The sequence below is a fragment of the Dendrobates tinctorius genome, unplaced genomic scaffold (assembly GCF_039654945.1).
Source record: "Dendrobates tinctorius isolate UK_male_01 unplaced genomic scaffold, ASM3965494v1 ptg000035l, whole genome shotgun sequence".
Taxonomy (NCBI): Eukaryota; Metazoa; Chordata; class Amphibia; order Anura; family Dendrobatidae; genus Dendrobates; species Dendrobates tinctorius.
The window spans coordinates 44453131-44471031 of NW_027361703.1; the positions used below are offsets into that span (position 1 = coordinate 44453131).

General features: G+C 43.6%; 1 protein-coding gene across 4 annotated transcripts in view; it reads right to left on the reverse strand.

Annotated features, from left to right (window-relative positions):
- TRABD (TraB domain containing) overlaps positions 1 to 17901 on the reverse strand; it is a 143189-nt gene that overhangs the window by 76823 nt on the left and 48465 nt on the right. For all 4 annotated transcript variants that reach the window (XM_073573450.1, XM_073573449.1, XM_073573453.1 and 1 more), the window contains exon 5: positions 14861 to 15001. In XM_073573450.1, coding sequence (XP_073429551.1) covers positions 14861 to 15001 — 141 coding nt within the window. The remainder of the gene's footprint in view (positions 1 to 14860; positions 15002 to 17901) is intronic.

Consider the following 17901-nt stretch of genomic DNA (forward strand, 5'->3'; position numbering starts at 1 on the left):
ATTTTTATCCACTTTGACACACCAAACCAACAACTCAAGTGAAACACATGAGTTGTTATGTGTATGAACACACCTCCGTTGTTTAAAATAAGTACTATTTCGGTTACGTTGATGTGCCCTTACTAGGCATCAATTCTCGATGCACAAGCGCCTGGCTGTGCTGCCAGGAGTTAGTGCAATTGCTTGCACTCACTACTCTGAAAACATCGCCCAAGTGCGATGACGCATCCATAGGAGACCCTATATCCCTCCAAATCCTGGCACAGAAACATTCAAAGTGCAAAATATATCCAAACAGTTTTTCCATATTAGATTAGAGATATTATATTATATATATATATATTATATATAGTGTCACTCAGAAACCAGGACTTGATATCTAGGACAAAATTTGCCTCCTATGAAGTGTAGTCAAAAAAAAAAAAAAAAAAAGGAAGAAAAGGATCCCCATATCTCAAGAAGAAAAAAAAAAAAAAAAAAAAAAAAAAAAAAAGAAAAAGGGAAAGAAAAGAAAATATTTTTTTTGGACAAGATAATAGAGGTGTGTTCACTAGGGTGACCGCAAATAATCGATGACGCAATTTTGTCCGTCTGGACCCCACAAAACGATTCCTCTTTCCAGATATTGAGAGAGCCAAAATTTGAGCTCGATCAAATGACGTTAACCCGTGCCGCTCGTCGCTCAAAGTTTGAAAAAATCCAAATTGAGGTATTTTAAGATTTAGGTATTTTGCATAGTCTGTTAGACTATAAAGAATGTGACAACAACATTGCAGAAATAGTCCTGACCAAATTTTCGAACCATTTGTGGTATTTGAATGCAGAGTTGGTGGGATTATCGTTTTTTTGATCCCACCATTACAGACAATGAAAAGTTGTTAATGGCTAATAAATTGCTCAGTAGCACAGATGAACCATCAGAGCACGCTAGGGTTGTAAATCCAAAAGTTAGGAAAGAAAAATTAAAAGAGGTAGGAAGTAACCGACTTTAACGACCTTCTGACAAAAGATGAAGAACAAAAGCAATATGTCCTGCAAGTTGTAAGCAAATGCCGAGCATTATATTCTGACGTTTCAAAAACTACTTTAACAAAAGCTCTAGAATAGATTAGATAACTATGTAAAATTATCAACTCATGTAGGTTAGCTTTCTCTGATGGTTCATCTGTGCTACTGAGCAATTTATTAGCCATTAACAACTTTTCATTGTCTGTAATGGTGGGATCAAAAAACGATAATCCCACCAACTCTGCATTCAAATACCACAAATGGTTCGAAAATTTGGTCAGGGCTATTTCTGCAATGTTGTGGTCACATTCTTTATAGTCTAACAGACTATGCAAAATACCTAAATCTTAAAATACCTCAATTTGGATTTTTTCAAACTTTGAGCGACAAGCGGCACGGGTTAACGTCGTTTGATCGAGCTCAAATTTTGGCTCTCTCAATATCTGGAAAGGGGAATCGTTTTGTGGGGTCCAGACGAACAAGATTCTGACATTTTTTCCCCCCCCATATGAGATCCGGTCACCCTAGTGTTCACACACATAACATCTTATGTGCCATATTACCTTTGCATGTCAAGGTGGCCTATATGTGCTATTTTGACATGTAGTGCTGTGACTGGATTTGTGATCATTAAACCCAGGCAACTGGGCTATGAGGGAACTGATGTTAATTAATAGAGGTGTGTTCACACACAGAACAACTTATGTGCGATATGGGATTCATCACTTTAAAGTTGATAAGATTAGTCTTACAAAAAGCTTATATGGGTTATGATGATATGTTGCACTGCTATTTGCGTCAGAGACATGGAACTCTCTATAGATGCGTTTTCGCATTAGTGCACCATTTCTAGTGCGGCTATTTTAAGATATTAAGTCCAGGTGCCTGTGCATTGAAGGATGAAGGTGTGCTGGGTCTCTTGAGAGACTGTGACTGGATTTGTGACCATTAAATCCAGGCGACTGGGCAACGAGGGAACTGATGTTAAACAATAGAGGTGTGTTCACACACAGAACAACTTGTGTGCGATATTTGATTCATCATTCATGTTGAAACTTCCGCCGGTATATTCAGGCACCTGCGCAATGGCATAGAACGCTGTCTCACTAAGCCCATGACTGATTTGTTTCCTCCGCATCAAAAAGATGCTCAGCTGGTAAGAGTTACTATCAATTTGCTGTGTATTTATACTAAGGACTCTAACAGAGCACTACAATGACCTTGAGAAAGACACTTCATAGTGTCGATACGCGTGGGTTTGGGGGTCCCATACAATTTAACCATTGGTCTGCTTGTCCTCAGAAACCAGGTGATATCATGTTAGGGAAAGGGGCTATGTTGTCCCTATTTTCTTGTATTTGATTTAGTGGTAACATGTTGAGAATTTGATGCATACACATGGCATTTATTTTGCCTGTGTATCTCTTATGCAATCACAGTGTTTCCCTATAGGACTGAGAGTCCTCAGTAGTTGATACCTTTTAATGGCTAACTGAAAAGATGGTAACACATTGCAAGCTTTCGAGACTGCTCAGGTCTCTTCATCAGGCTAGATGAAGAGACCTGAGTAGTCTCGAAAGCTTGCAATGTGTTACCATCTTTTCAGTTAGCCATTAAAAGGTATCAACCACTGAGGACTCTCAATCCTGAATATTTTTCTATCTACTGGCTAACACGGTACAAAGATATACATCTTTCCTGTATCCCTATAGGACTTGATATGTAGATATTCTGGTATATTTGTATTAACACCATGATATTATGACAATGAATAAGATTGGGATTGTTAACCTGTGGTGTTAGATCCCAGATATTGAAATTCAGTAGATATTTGTTATTTGATTAAATGGTTAATTCTGGGGCCCACAGTATTTAACTGTCTATTAACATGACCCATTATTTTTGTTTGTCTATGTATGTCTGTGAGTTCAGACATTTTAATTGTTTTTAAACTAAGTGTTTGCTTGTTGTGTTCACTATAATAAATTTGATTTTTGACTATATTAGTGTATGGTGATCCCCATTTGTGTGCATATACTTTTCTCTTAATTTGCTACTGTGTTAATTTATTTATATGCACTAGGTGATCCCACCTGAGTATATATTGTGGATGGTGCCCGTTTATCCCTTTTAGTCCAACAATACAATAATTAAAGCAAAATAAGACAATCCTGCTCATGAGCGCTTACAATCTACAATGAGGTGAGGGAGATACAAAGTACAGGTGTGTATTTACAATAGTGTATTTACAATGATGGTCCAGCCATCTTGAGGGAGTGAGGGATGGATGGAGATAGTGAATGGGCTACACATGCACACTTACACATAGAATGACTTTGATTAGTGAACGTGATAGGCCGCTCTGAACAAATGTGTTTTGAGGGAGCGCCTGAAACTATGCAAGTTGTGGATAGTCATGATTTCTAGGGGTAGAGCATTCCAGAGGATAGGAACAGCATGGGAGAAGTCTTGGAGTTGGGAATGGGAGGTACGGATTAGTGCAGAGGTTAGTCGAAAGTCGCTTGCAGAGGGTCGGTTAGGCCGATGGCCAGAAATGAGGGAGGAGATGTAGGGGGGTGCTGCATTTTGGAGAGCTTTGTGGGTGAGAACAAGTACTTTGAATTGGATCCTATAATGAATGGGCAGCCAATGTAAGGACTGGCAAAGAGCGGAAGTGTCCGAGTACCGATTATTCAGATAGATGACCCTGGCTGCTGCATTAAGTATGGACTGGAGAGGGGATAGTCGAGTGACTGGGAAGTCAGTTAATAGAGCGTTGCAGTAATCCAGGCGGGAGTGGATCAATGCTACAGTGAGGGTTTTTGTTGTTTCCATGTTGAGAAAAGGGCGGATTCTAGAGATGTTCTTTAGGTGTAAGCGGCAAGAGATTGTATATGGGATGTGAAGGAGAGATTGATGTCAAACATAACACACAGACAGTGCGCCTGCTGCTGGGGTTTTATTGTGGTACCACCCACGGAGAGGGAAATGTCAGATTTAGGGAGGTTAGTAGATGGTGGGAGCAGAAGAAGTTCAGGTTTGGAGAGGTTGAGTTTCAGAGAGAGAGCGGACATGATGTTGGAGACTGCGGACAGACAGTCACTGGCGTTCTGTAGTACAGCGGGGGTAAGGTCGGGGGAAGACATATATAGTTGTGTGTCATCAGCATAAAGATGGTACTGAAAGCCAAATCTGCTGATGGTCTGTCCAATTGGGGCCGTGTAGAGAGAGAAAAGAAGGGGGCCAAGGACTGAGCCCTGAGGTACCCTGACAGCAAGAGAAAGAGGAGATGACGTGGAGCCAGAGAACAAAACACTGAAAGAGCGGTAAGAGAGATAGGAAGAGAACCAGGGGAGAGCAGTGTCCTTAATGCCTAGTGACTGGAGCCTAGAGAGTAGGAGATGGTGGTCAACAGTGTCGAAAGCTGCAGATAGGTCAAGAAGAATGAGCAGAGAGTGGTCACCGTTACGGTTTGCTGTCAGAAGGTCATTGGTCACTTTGAGTGCAGTTTCAGTTGAATGTAGGGGGCGGAAGCCGGACTGTGAAGGGTCTAAAAGAGAGTGAGTGGAGAGGTAACGGGTAAGGCGGGAGTAAACTAGGTGCTCCAAAAGTTTAGAGATGAAGGGGAGATTAGAGACTGGTCTGTAGTTGTTTGTGCAGGATGGGTCACGAGCGGGTGTCTTTAGCAATGGAGTAACGATGGCGTGTTTGAAGAAGGATAGGGGCTTGTGCTTTGGGCCTGAGGAGGAAGTGAAAAGTGTCAAAAAGTTTCTTGGGGTTGTTGGCTAGTGAGGAGATCAGGGTGGTGAAGTAGGTCTGTTTGGCGAGGTGAAGGGCAGCGTTATAGGTTCTTAACATAAATTTGAAGTGGATGAAGTCTTCTGGTGTGCGGGTTTTTCTCCATAGGCGTTCAGCACTCCTAGAGCATCGCTGGAGAAGTTGAGTTTGCGATGTGAGCCAGGGCTGTTTTATTCTGTGCTTGGAGGTTCTGAGGGTGAGGGGAGCTACTTGGTCAAGGGTGCTTCTAAGAGTGTCATTGTAGTGATGAACAGCCATATTAGAACAGGAAAAAAGCCAGACTACTTACCGGTAATGCTCTTTTAATGAGTCCACGACAGCACCCACTGAAGGTATCGGATCCGCCCCATTGGAACAGGAAACCCTACAGAGAGATAAAAGGGGGCGGTCCGCCTTTCCTCCTCAGTTGTATTTCAGAGTATCAGGAGGACCGCCAAGAGTTAGGCAATGTTCTTGCATTTCTAAGTTTTTCTTATTTACTTTTAGGAGATAGACTTTAATCTGTGGTGTATTTATGGTTATTGATATCTTGATAGGGAGGGAAGTGAGCGGGTGCTGTCGTGGACTCATTAAAAGAGCATTACCGGTAAGTAATCCGACTTTTTACCCTTCGCCACCACAGCACCCACTGGAGAGATTCCAGAGACCATCACCTGGGTGGGACCACCGTGCCAAAGCTTAGGTCAGACGTTGATGAGAGGTCAAGTCTATAGTGATTATAGAAGGTAGAAGGGGTTAACCAAATTGCTGCCTTACATATGGTTTCGATTGGGACGTCTCCCCTCTCGGCCCAGGAGGATGCCATTGCTCTGGTAGAATGTGCTCTGATATTTTCCAGAGGGTCTTCACTTCTTGCAGAGTAGGCTAATCGGATGGCATCCCTGATCCACCCGGATAAGGTGCTCTTCGTGACGCCGTACCCCTTTTTACAGTCCTGAAAAGATATGAACAAAGCCCTACACTGTCTCCAGCTCATGGATCTCTCAATGTATTCTAAGACAGTTCTTCTAACGTCCAAGGTGTGGAATTTCTGTTCTTCAGGAGTGGAGGGATCACTAAAGAAGGTCGAGAGGAGTATTTCTTGAGATCTATGGAATTTTGTTGATACCTTAGGAAGGTATGAGGGGTCTGGTTTCAATATCAACCTATCCTGGTATGTCTGGAAAAAGGGTGGATCTATGGATAAGGCCTGGATGTCGCTAACTCTCCTGGCAGACGTTAGAGCTACTAAGAGGGCCGTCTTGAGTGACCGGTATTTTAGAGGTATCGTGCCTATTGGTTCAAAGGGGGCTTCCGTTAGGGCGTCTAAGACCAAGTTTAAGTCCCACGGAGGGATTGCAGGTATGTGAACAGGGGTCGTTCGTTCACAAGCTGTGATAAATCGTGACACCCACTTATTCCCTGCTATATTTGGCCATAAAGTGCCCCTAATGCGGACACGGACCTTCAGCGTATTTACTGCCAGACCTAAATCTTTCCCTTTTTGTAGAAATTCCAAGATAGGAACTATCGGGATTTCTGTGGTATGAGGGGGCTGAATGGAATTGCAGAAATTTTTTCCATATTCTCGTATAAATCCGAGTAATGGACTGTTTCCTGCTCTGTAGGAGCGTAGCGATTAGCGCTTCGGAAAACCCTCTTGTTTTTAGTAGCTGCCTTTCAAATTCCACGCCGTCAAGTGTAAGCTGTCCACTTGGGGGTGGAAAAAAGGGCCTTGGGAGAGTAGGTTGGGAATCGAAGGGAGAACCCAAGGATCTGACACAGACATGGTTCGTAGCCATGAGAACCACGGTCTCTTGGGCCAAAAAGGTGCTATTAAAATTACCCCCGCCCTGTCCTCTCTGATCTTCCGAATGACCTGTGTTAGAAGGATCATCGGAGGGAAGGCATATGCTAGGTTGAATTTCCATGAGGCCTGGAGGGCGTCCAGTATGTCTGGATGATCTGACGGGGACAGGGAGGCAAATGTTTTTACTTGTCTGTTCTCTTTCGTAGCAAAGAGATCCACTTGAGGTTGTCCCCATAGGGCTACTATGTCCTTGAAAATTTGGTGATTGAGGCGCCACTCTCCTTGCCGAAGTATGTGTCGGCTTAAGAAGTCTGCTTCTTGGTTGTTCTTTCCCTTGATATGAAGGGCAGAAAGGGACAACAAATAATTTTCGGCTAAGGTTAAGATTCTTGCTGCAGAAGACACCAGAGTCTCTGATCGAGTGCCTCCCAGGCTGTTTACATACGCCACTGTGGTGGTGTTGTCCGATAAGATCCTGACATGCCTCTGCTGGAGCTGTGGGAGAAAATGACGTAAAGCATAATGTACTGCTGTTAGTTCCTTTAAATTGGATGAGTACTGCAGTTCCTCCCTACTCCACCTTCCCTGACAGAAGCTATTCCCCATATGGGCTCCCCATCCATGGGGGCTAGCGTCAGTGGTTAGGATATGGGATGGTAATATTACCCATGGAACTCCCATGGATAAATGATTACTATCTAGCCACCATTCTAGAGAAGTCAAGACTTCCTGAGATAGGGTTATCTTGTTCTCGAGGTGACCGCCGTGTCTTCTGTCCTCTTGGAGGATCTGATGTTGCAGTGTGCGGATGTGATATGCCACAAGGAGTGAGTGACCCCAATAGCGACATTGCCTCTCGCAGGGACATGCATGGTCTGTCCATTGCTTCCTCAACCTGATTTCTTATAAGCGTAATCTTTACCTGAGGGAGTAGACATCTCTGGGTCGTAGAGTCTAACTGGAACCCTAAAAACATCTGGAGAGAGAGAGAGGGACCAGTCTGGATTTCTGGATGTTGATGATCCAGCCTAGACCCTGCAAAGATGATACCGTATCAGCAACACGTCTAGAACATTGGGTGATCGAGTTCCCGATAACTAAGAAGTCGTCAAGGCACGATTAAGTGTGTCTTTCTGACGAAGATAGGCCATCACCTCCAACATCACTTTGGTGAAGATTCGTGGCGCTGTAGACAGACCGAAGGGCATGGCCGTATACTGGAAGTGACGGATCCTGCCTTCGAATGCCACTGCGACCCTTAGGTTCCTTTGGTATCTATCATGAATAGGGAGATGATAGTAAGCATCTTTCAGGTCAATTCCCGCCATTACATAGTTTGGAAAGAGATGTTTAATGTTAGATCTGATTGATTCCATTTTAAAAAATTTTAATAAACTTATTAAGCTTTTTTAGATTTATGATGGTTCTAAACGTACCATCGGGTTTGGGAACTAAAAATAAAGGAGAGTAGAACCCTCTACCCTCTTGTACCTCTGGGACTTCTACTAAGACCCCCTTGGATAATAGACTCCTAATTTACATTTCGAGGGCTTTTTGCTGTATTGCTTAGTTAAGGTGGGTTATAATAAATGAGTCGTGGGGAATATGAAGGAATTCTAATTTTATTCCTTCCTTGATTATATTAAGAATCCACGGGCTTGAAGTTAACGCTTCCCATTTTGAAAAAAAGAATTTCAATCTACCCCCTACTGGAGGGCCTGATTGTTCAGTATTTGTTTTCTTTTCGGAATGTTGAACCCCTAAACATGCTACCCTTTTGCTTCTCCTCCTTTGCGGGCCATCTAGTTGATCTATCCGTTTGTCTCCTTTTCCCGAACGGTCGCCTTTTAAAGGTTCTCCTGTAGAAAGGGATAGAAGAATCAGGAACAGCCTTTTTCCTTTCTTTGGCAAGTATGTCGTCTAGGGCTTTCCCAAACAGAAACTCACCCTCGCATGGGATCGCGCAGATCTTAGATTTTGATTGTGCGTCCTCCTTCCAGCTTTTCATCCATAGTGCCCGCCTGGCGCTGTTAACAAGACCCGCCGATCTTGCTGCTAGTTGTAGGGTGTCTGCCGATACATCGGCCATGAAGGCTGCTGCTCCTCTAATTAATGGAATAGCTGCTCATAGTTTTTCCCTGGACACCTTCTGCTCGATTTGTTGATCCAATTGGTCAATCCATACGAGCATTGACCTGGCGGTGCATGTGCTAGCCACTGCTGGCTTAAAAATGCCCGTAGCTGTCTCCCAAGACCTTTTTAATGACGACTCTGCTTTCCGGTCTAGTGGGTCGGACAGTAAGCCCGCATCCTCTACAGGAAGATTAGATTGTTTAGAGGTGGAGGCTACCGCAGCGTCAACTTTTGGAACCTTTGTCCATTTTAGTAGCTCATCGTCGCTAAATGGATATTTCCTTTTTGAGGCCGATGGGAGAAAACTTCTTTGATCATGTTTTTCCCATTCTCTCTTTATTAGGGCCTTAATTGCCGGTATTACTGGAAAGGCTCTCCTTTTTCTCTCTGCCAAACCCACAAACATTATGCCTTGTGTGGTTTGGGCGCCCTTTGTCTCCTCACACCCCATAGTGTTTCTTACTGATTTGACCAAGTTATAAACGCTATCCAGGGGAAAACATGATCGTCCCTCAATCTCTGATGATGATGACGTGAGTGAGGAGTCTGAGACTATCTCTTGTTCCTCCTCTGAATCTGAGCTGAGGGTCACTTGTTTTTGCTCCTAGTTTGAGGGAGTACTAGCACGGGCGATAGCCTGTAGCTCCTCTCTAGACAGGGAGCCGCAGTGTCCTCAAAAGACATACGGACCATAATTAGTCTCCCTAGTGCACTGTTTACAGAGCTTTTTGGGGTAGGAGTCAGGGAGACGTTGGGCGCATAAAGCGCATTCTTTGTGTTTAGATTTTTCTTTTTTCTTCATCTAAGAAGAGGGGGAGACATAGCAAGAGAAAAGGAAAAAAGGAGGGTGTCAGCTTAATAAGCAGAGTATATCTTTGCGCACTCACCCATGAAGCTTATGGTACCGGATCAGATGGCTGAGACCCAGTCCTGGATCTTGATTCGTCATTCCTACAAGCGGTATCCGTGGATCCCTTGGCAGCGCGGTCCCAGGAAGTACTGCCCCCTGCAGAGTCGCCTGCTGGAGTGTGCGCGTCTCCTGGCGATGACATGATTCATCGCCCCTGCTCTGCGGCATCTGCTTAAATGGGGCTTTTTTTTTTTTCCTCCTCTGACCCTGAAGTCCTCCGGGCTCCATCGCGCCTGCGCAGTTGCGCTTGTGGGCGACCTGTCTCAGCCATCATTCCCCGGACGTTCATTCATTACTTCCGGGGCTTGGAGCACTTGCGTCGGGCAGCGCAGGCTTCGCTCTGCACACGGGGCCGCGTCTCTCAGCCCGCTGCCACCACCGCTGCTAGGATTTTTTTTTTTAAAGTGTCTGTGGGTTAATGGCTTGTAGATTTCTGAATGTGTGGTAGGTAGGAGTGAGCTGGGGTGGGCGAGGATTTGTGAGCGTGAAGGAGGGAATGTTGTGGTCAGAGAGTGGAAGCGGTGAGTTATTTAGGTGGGAGATTGAACAGAGCCGGACGAAGACCAGATCAAGGGTGTTACCGTCCTTGTGTGTCTCAGAGTTTGAAAGCAGCGAGAGGCCTAGAGAGGTAGTTCGTGATAGAAGCTGGGATGCAGATGTGGAAGTAGGGCTGTTAATGGGGATGTTGAAGTCTCCCAGGATAAGGGTTGGAAGTGCAGAGGAAGGACATGAAGTGCGGCAGCCAGGCTGAAAAGTGGTCAAGGAAGTGGGTGGGTAAGCCTTGGGGCCGGTATTTGACCGCTACTCTGAGGGAGAGGGGACGGAAGAGCCTGATGGTGTGGACCTCAAAAGAAGGGAATGAGAGTGATGGAACTGGGGGGATGACCTGGAAAGTGCACTGTGGGGACAGGAGTATGCCGACTCCACCACCATGTCTGTTTGTGGGTCTCGGGGAATGATAAAATTGTAAGCCACCACAGGAAATGGTAGCAGGAGAGACAGTGTCAGAATCCTGAATCCAGGTTTCAGTGAGGGCCAACAGATTAAGAGAGTTGTTCAGAAAGTAGTTGTGCAGGAAAGGAAGCTTGTTACAAACAGACCGTGGATTCCAGAGGGCACAATTAAAAGATGGAGATAAGGGAGTGCAAGTAAAATTAATAAGATTATTATGGTTTCGATATGAGGTAGGGTAGGGGTTGAGGTTGGGGGATGGTGGACCAGGGTTGGGGGAGATGTCCCCTGAAATCAGTAGGAAGATAAAGAGCAAATAGTTGTTGGAATTGTAAGAGTTTTTTTTCTGCGATGTGTTTGGGCAAGATGGGCTGAGGTTTCTCAGGAAGGTGAGGAGTGCATGGGAGCTGTACATGGGAGAAAAGTATAGAGGGGCTGATGTATATGAGTCGTGAAAGAGGGGGGATGGGGTGGTGAATGTGGATGGCAAGACAACACAGGAGGATAGAAATAAAGCACATGGTTAAAGGGGAGAGCAAAGTGTGGGTTACCCGATTCCTGCCCTGATTAACTGCCATGTATAACTGCCGTTTTCTTGATGCTTAACTTCTGTGATGCTTGCGTGCTGCACCCCACACTGCGTGCTTCCCCTTAGGAACTACTACTTATATAGGCTACACTACAGGGTCAGGAGAGCGGGATTGTGGGAGAGGTTGGGGATAATTTGGCAGCACACCAGGGGGTGGTTAGATGATCAAAGGCACTAGACCAGGCCGCATCAATACGCTAACTTTTTTCTGCATAGTGTCAGCCTCCTAGTGGCAGCGTAGCATACACCAAGGTTTCCTGTGTCCCCCAATGAGGCGATAGAGGGGAGAAAAAAAAAAAAAAAAAAAAAAAGCTTCTAGACTAGGTCAGTCAGTCAGTCAGTCAAACAGAACATTTATTGAAGGAACTGAAGCTCAGCGTTCATAGATGGAGTCCACAGAACCTTCAGGATTTGAAGAGTTTGTGTAGAAATATGGATTTTTGTAAGTACTCACCGTAAAATCCTTTTCGCCGAGCTAATCATTGGGGGACACAGGACCATGGGTGTTATGCTGCTGCCACTAGGAGGACACTAAGCAGATACACAAAGAAATTAACTCCTCCTCCACAATATACACGCTCTGCTGGCTCTAGCCTGAACCAGTTCGATGCCAAAGCAGTAGGAGCTCATAAATAGCCAACAAAAGTGCAATATGTCAAAAACAACCACAAGCCAACAGGGTGGGTACTGTGTCCCCCAATGATTGGCTCTGAGAAAAGGATTTTAGTAGCCAGTACACGTATCCCCCTGGGGGCCCGAACATCCTGACAGGACCATGAGAAGGAGCTCCCCCCGCCGAAAGCAGGTGCTGCGCTACTCACAGGGCATGAACCAGAGCCGGGTGTGCGGTGAAGCAGAGCAGGGTGCTCAGTGAGGTGGGCCAAGCTGGAGATCGTGGCCACGCAGATCCTCCTCAATCCACCATCCCTTTGATAGGGAGGTGGAGTGGGCTTGTTCGCCTCCAGGCATCAGCCACTTTCTGGCAGTGGTGGTATAGTGGGGCTGCATGGATGCCGATGGAAGCCTCTGCATGCTACCTGAAGTAATCCTTCGGGATAGGAGGCAGGGCATTTGTCCAGCTGTAGTCTAGGCTCCAGAAGGGGGTACATGGGGGTGACACCCAATGTTCCCATCTGTTGATGGTGTGGGGAGAGCGGACCCATTAAAGGCATCTGTCGCCCCTAAGGAGAGCTCAGGCCTAGCATTGAGGTTGCAGGAGGGGGTACGGGGAGACGACACTCCGCGTTGCCGCCTGTTGATGGTTTTGGGAGATCGGGACCTTGAAAGGCTCCGTCGCCCTTTCCTGTTTAAGATTTTGGGTAAAAAATAAAAATAAAATAATGAAATGGGGTCTGAAGCCAGACCCTAGTGCCTTCTACAGACTCTAGGCAAGAACTGGTTCAGGATAGAGCCAGCAGAGGGTGTATACTGTGGAGGAGTTAATTTCTTTGTGTATTTGCTTAGTGTCCTCTAGTGGCGGCAGCAGAGCATCCATGGTTCTGTGTCCCCCAATGAGGCGAAGGAGAAAAATGAGCCAAACATCACACGTTAGCAATGCAAGCAACTAGTTTCTCCATGCTGTCATCACCAACAAAGGACTTCGGTACGAAGCACTAAATAAATTTCAGTAAGCGTGTTCAATACTTTTTTCCTGTGTCATTTCTTATTATTACACATGATTTATGGATATACATGGTTGATTTATTTACCTGTGTGGATTGGATAGGTTGTTACAGACATCTGGTGAAAATTTCATGTCAATAGAAATAAAGTTACTTAGAAAATGGTTAACGAGTTCAATACTTATTTCACCCCCTTCATTCCTACCTTCAACCTTAGTAGCTATAACACCAAGACCACACAACACAAAAGTATAATATTTAGGCTGAGTTCACAAGTGGCGTTTTTTTCGCGTTTCCGCGGCAGTTTTAACCGCGCGATTTTGCCGCGAAAACGCGAAAAATAAGCATCCCATGCATTCCTATGGGATTCCGCAATGCTGTGCTAATGCTGCGGTTTTTACCGCGGCGGAATCGTTTCGCGGTAAAAACCGCAGCATGCTCATTAATTTGCGGAATCGCGGCGATCCCGCACCCATAGGAATGCATTGTTCCGCATGTGGCTGTGCACACCATGCGGAAAGTAAGCTGAACATTTGCGGATGGTACCCACGGTCCGGAGGAGAGGAGACTGTCCTCCGGGCTTTGGGTACCATATCCCTGTAAAACATAGAATTTAAAAATAAAAAATATTGTTATTCTTAGGCCTGTTTCACACTTCCGTTTTTGTGTCCGCCAAACGGATCCGTTTCCGTTTTTTTGACGGAAACTGATGCAAACGGATCCGTTTTTTTTAAAACGGATCCGTTTTTTTGACGGATCCGCGGTAACCGTAATGGAAGTCTATGGGACAAAAAAAACGGATCCTGCAAAAAATGGCGGATCCGTTTTTTTACGGAAAACAACGGATTTTGACGGATTTGAAAAAACGGAAGTGTGAAACAGGCCTTACCCTCCAACGTCCCGTGCAGCCTTCCCGTCTCTCTTCACGCTCTCGTTCCCAGTAGTCCTCTGCGAAAATGCCCGCGATGGCGTCAGTTCTCACGGGATCGCGAAGTCTCGCGGTCATTCGAGAGACGTCATCGCGAATTACCGCGAGACGCCGCGATCCCGCGAGAACTGACGTCATCGCGGGCATTTTCGCAAAGGATTACTGGGAACGGATGCGCGGGACGTCGGAGGGTAAGAATAACAATGTTTTTTTTTGTTTTTTTTTTTACATTCTATCTTTTACTATTGATGCCGCATAGGCGGCCTCAGTAGTAAAAAGTTGGTCACACTTGTCAAACACTATGTTTGACGAGTGTGACCAACCTGTCAATCGGTTCTCCAAGCGATGCTACAGATCGCTTGGAGAACGCTAGCATTTTGCAAGCTAATTACGCTTGCAAAATGCTAGTTTTTCCGCGGGAAAATCGCGGGAATTTAAAATGCGATTTTCCCGCGGACTGGAATTCCGGAATTCTCGCGGTAATTTCCGCGAGAGTTCCGGTACGTGTGCACTTAGCCTTAGAAGGAAACAAACAGCATTTCAGAGAGCAGCAATTCCCCTGGAGAAGGCAAACTTTTGGAAGGCGGCAAATGGCTCAGAAATACTTACAAGAAGATGCAATTGAACATCTTACTAATTCTAAAGATGCCCATACAATTCAAATAGCTGTTGGCAGAACATGCATGTGCTCTCAGTACATAGAGCCGTTGTCTCTTCCTTCTCCTTAACATCTGCTGCTATGGGACAATCTACACACCAACATACACATTAGCTGTTTGCTCGGTTTGTACTTCAGAGTTCGGTTGACATTTTACTAATGTGTTGGCCTCAAAGGGGATATGGCCATCTCAAAAATTTTGGTTTAAAAACTAAGTATTTTTATAACTCCCACAGAAGTGACCAGAAAGCTATGCACCCATGTACACACAGCCATTTAAGAGACTGCAAGAGAACTCAGACATTAAAAAAAAAAAATACTGAGAAGAGGAGAGCTCACCTTCAAGATAGAGCAGGTTCTATATTCTTTGAATTACAGAGACTATTTTACATTTAGGAGTGCACGACCCTTTACATTTCGAAGAGCGGGAAAACGTCACATGGATATGAGGGATGCTTGATTTTTTAGAAATACCTGTTTAATTGCTTGGTGAAGTTTTTCCAAGTTTATTTCTTTGGCTTCTTTGAGTAAAGTCTCTTCATCCATCTTTAACATGGATACTCTGTACTGACACAGTTCAACCACCACTACATCTGGCTGCACCTCTTGTATGGTCTAAAAAAAAAAAAAAAAAAAAAAGGTGTATGATAAAAAAGCAAAGTCTTCGATGTAACATACAAAACTATACAATTAGAAATAGCCATTAATGCATGCATTGTAACGCAGGCTAGTAGATAAGATTTCACCCTTCGGTTAAAGGAAAGACCTTAATGGTGACAAATAGTGTGAAACTAACAAAATATTTTATTTAAAATTTACTGAATATAAACTAATGGAATTCAGACATTTCTTTTTGTCGTTCAACAGCAAAGAAAAAAAAAAAAAAAAACACCCCACATGCCAAACTAATGAAAATGGCCTGGACAAAAAGGTTACTTCAAGAAAAGATTGAAAATAATTTGACCACAGGGACATGTGAAACAAAATGTGACTTCCATTTCGAATCACGTGTTCACAAACTTGTAAATCAATCACTCTGCCTATTTAAAAGGTGAAAAGTAGTCACTGTGCTGTTTGATATCATGGTATATCACACTGATCATGGATCGAGAAAGAGAAGGAGAAACTTACCTCAAGAGATTGGAGAGAATTTATAGACAAACATGTTAAAAGGTACATGTTATAATACCATTACCAAACAGCTTCATTTTCCTGTTATTACAGGTGAATATATTATTCAGGAGTTTGAGGTCTATGGGACTTTAGCCAACTACCCTGGATATGGCCACAAAAGGAAAATTGATGAAAAAAATTGAAGAATACCAACAAAGGGCCCAGAATAACTTTGAAAGATTAGATTTGAACTCAATGATCATGGTACATCAGTCAAAGACTGACCCATCTATCACTGCAAAAGTGGACTTCCCGAATGACAAAAGAGGAAACCACCGTGGAAAGCAAAAATCAGGAAAAGTCAAACCTGCAGTTTGCAAAAATATACAGCTCTGGCAAAAATTAAGAGACCACCACATAAAAACCCTGTCATGGGCAGCCCATTCTCCAGACCTGAACCTAAATTGTTTCTAAATGATTATGAACTTGTTTTCTTTGCATTATTTGAGGTGTTGAAAGCACTGTGTTTGGTTTTTTTTTTCCCTCTAAGTTTTGACCATTTCTTTTCAGAAAAGAAAAACAAATTTATTGCTTGGAAATTCGGAGACATGTTGTCAGAAGTTTATAGACTAAAAGAACAATTTACATTTTACTCGAAAATATACCTATAAAGAGAAAAATCAGACAAACTGAATATTTGGAAGTGGTCTCTTAATTTTTGCCAGAGCTGTATATTGACAAGCTACAAAGCTTCTGGGAGAAGGCCTTTGGACAGAGGAGACAAAACTGGAGCTTTTAATTTTTTCGTTTTAACCACAATTTAAAAGCAGTGAGAACTTTTCAATAGTTGATATTCAGTAAATTTAAATTGAAAATGACTTTGGTCTGCTTCATTTTATTCCAGTGAACATTTTGAGTTTTTCTAACTTTAATCCCTTAGAGTCCGAGCTAATTTTGACCTCAATGACGAGGCCAAATTTTACAATTCTGACTATTGTCACTTTATGTGGTAAAAACTCTGGAATGCTTCAATGATTCCCACTGAGAATGTTTTTTCGCGACATATGGAACTTCAGGATAGTGGTAAAATTTGTTCAGTATGACTTTTGTTTATTTGTGAAAATATTGCAATTTTGGCAAAAATTTTGTAAAAAAAAGGAAAAAAAAAAACACAAGCAATTTGCAATCTTTATATCCTTAAACCAGTTAGTCATGGTGCACAATAAAATTACTACATAACATTTCCCATATGTCTACCCCCTTAAATACTTCAAAATTGCAGTCAGGAAATGTTTTAACAATTCAGGTGCTACACAGGAATTAATGCAAAGTGGAATGAAAAAAAATAAATAACATTTTACTTCTAAAATGTTGCTTTAGTCCCAATTTTTTCACTTTGACAAGAGGCAACACCAAAAAGTGGACCCCATGGTCTGTTACCACTTTCTTACCAGATACCCCACGTGTAGTCAAAACGTTGTGTTGAATGTTGGAAGACACATTTGTCTGAAAGATGGCAGGCGCCGTATCACATTTGCAGGACCTTTAAGTTGCCTAAACAGAAACCAACCTAAATGACCCCATTTTGTAAATTACGCTCCTCAAGGATTTTATCCCGGGCAAGAGTGAGCATTTTAAACTCTTAGGTACTACACAGCACTTTATAACATTAGATCCCCATATTGTCATTTTTTTAAGGGGGTTAACATTTGAAAAAAAAATGCTTAACCCTATAAAAATAATTATAAAATTATATACATCAGAAAAATGGCACCAAACGATGAAATGCTGAGAGAATGCCTAAGGCAGCCACAACAGATCTGGAAGGAAGAATTGGAACATGAAGTGCCATGGCACGACAAGCCGCTGCATGGGATGTACCATCGCTAGATAATGGAGGTGGCTGACATGAAGAAATCCTACCAATAGCTGGAGAAAGCTGGACTCAGACAGCACCGAGGCACTAATCATAGCGGCACAAGAGCACTCACTAAGTACCAGATCCATGGAAGCAGGAATCTACTTGCAGCACTGGAGTCCTGGATTCGAATCCCACCAAGGACAACATCTGCAAGGAGTTTGTATGTTCTCCCAGTGTTTGCGTGGGTTTCCTCCCACATTCCAAAGACATACTGATAAGGAATTTAGATTGTGAGCCCCATCGGGGACAGTGATGATAATGTGTGCAAACTGTAAAGCGCTGCTGAATATGCTAGCGCTATATAAAAGTAAAGATTATTATATTATTATTATCTATCACACAAGACAAGACCCAAGGTGCAGACTGTGCAAAAAAAACCTGTGAAACCATCCAACACATAGCGGCAGGAATCAAAATGCAAGCAGGAATAGCGTATACCGAACGCCACAACCAAATAACGGGAATTGTATACAGGAACACC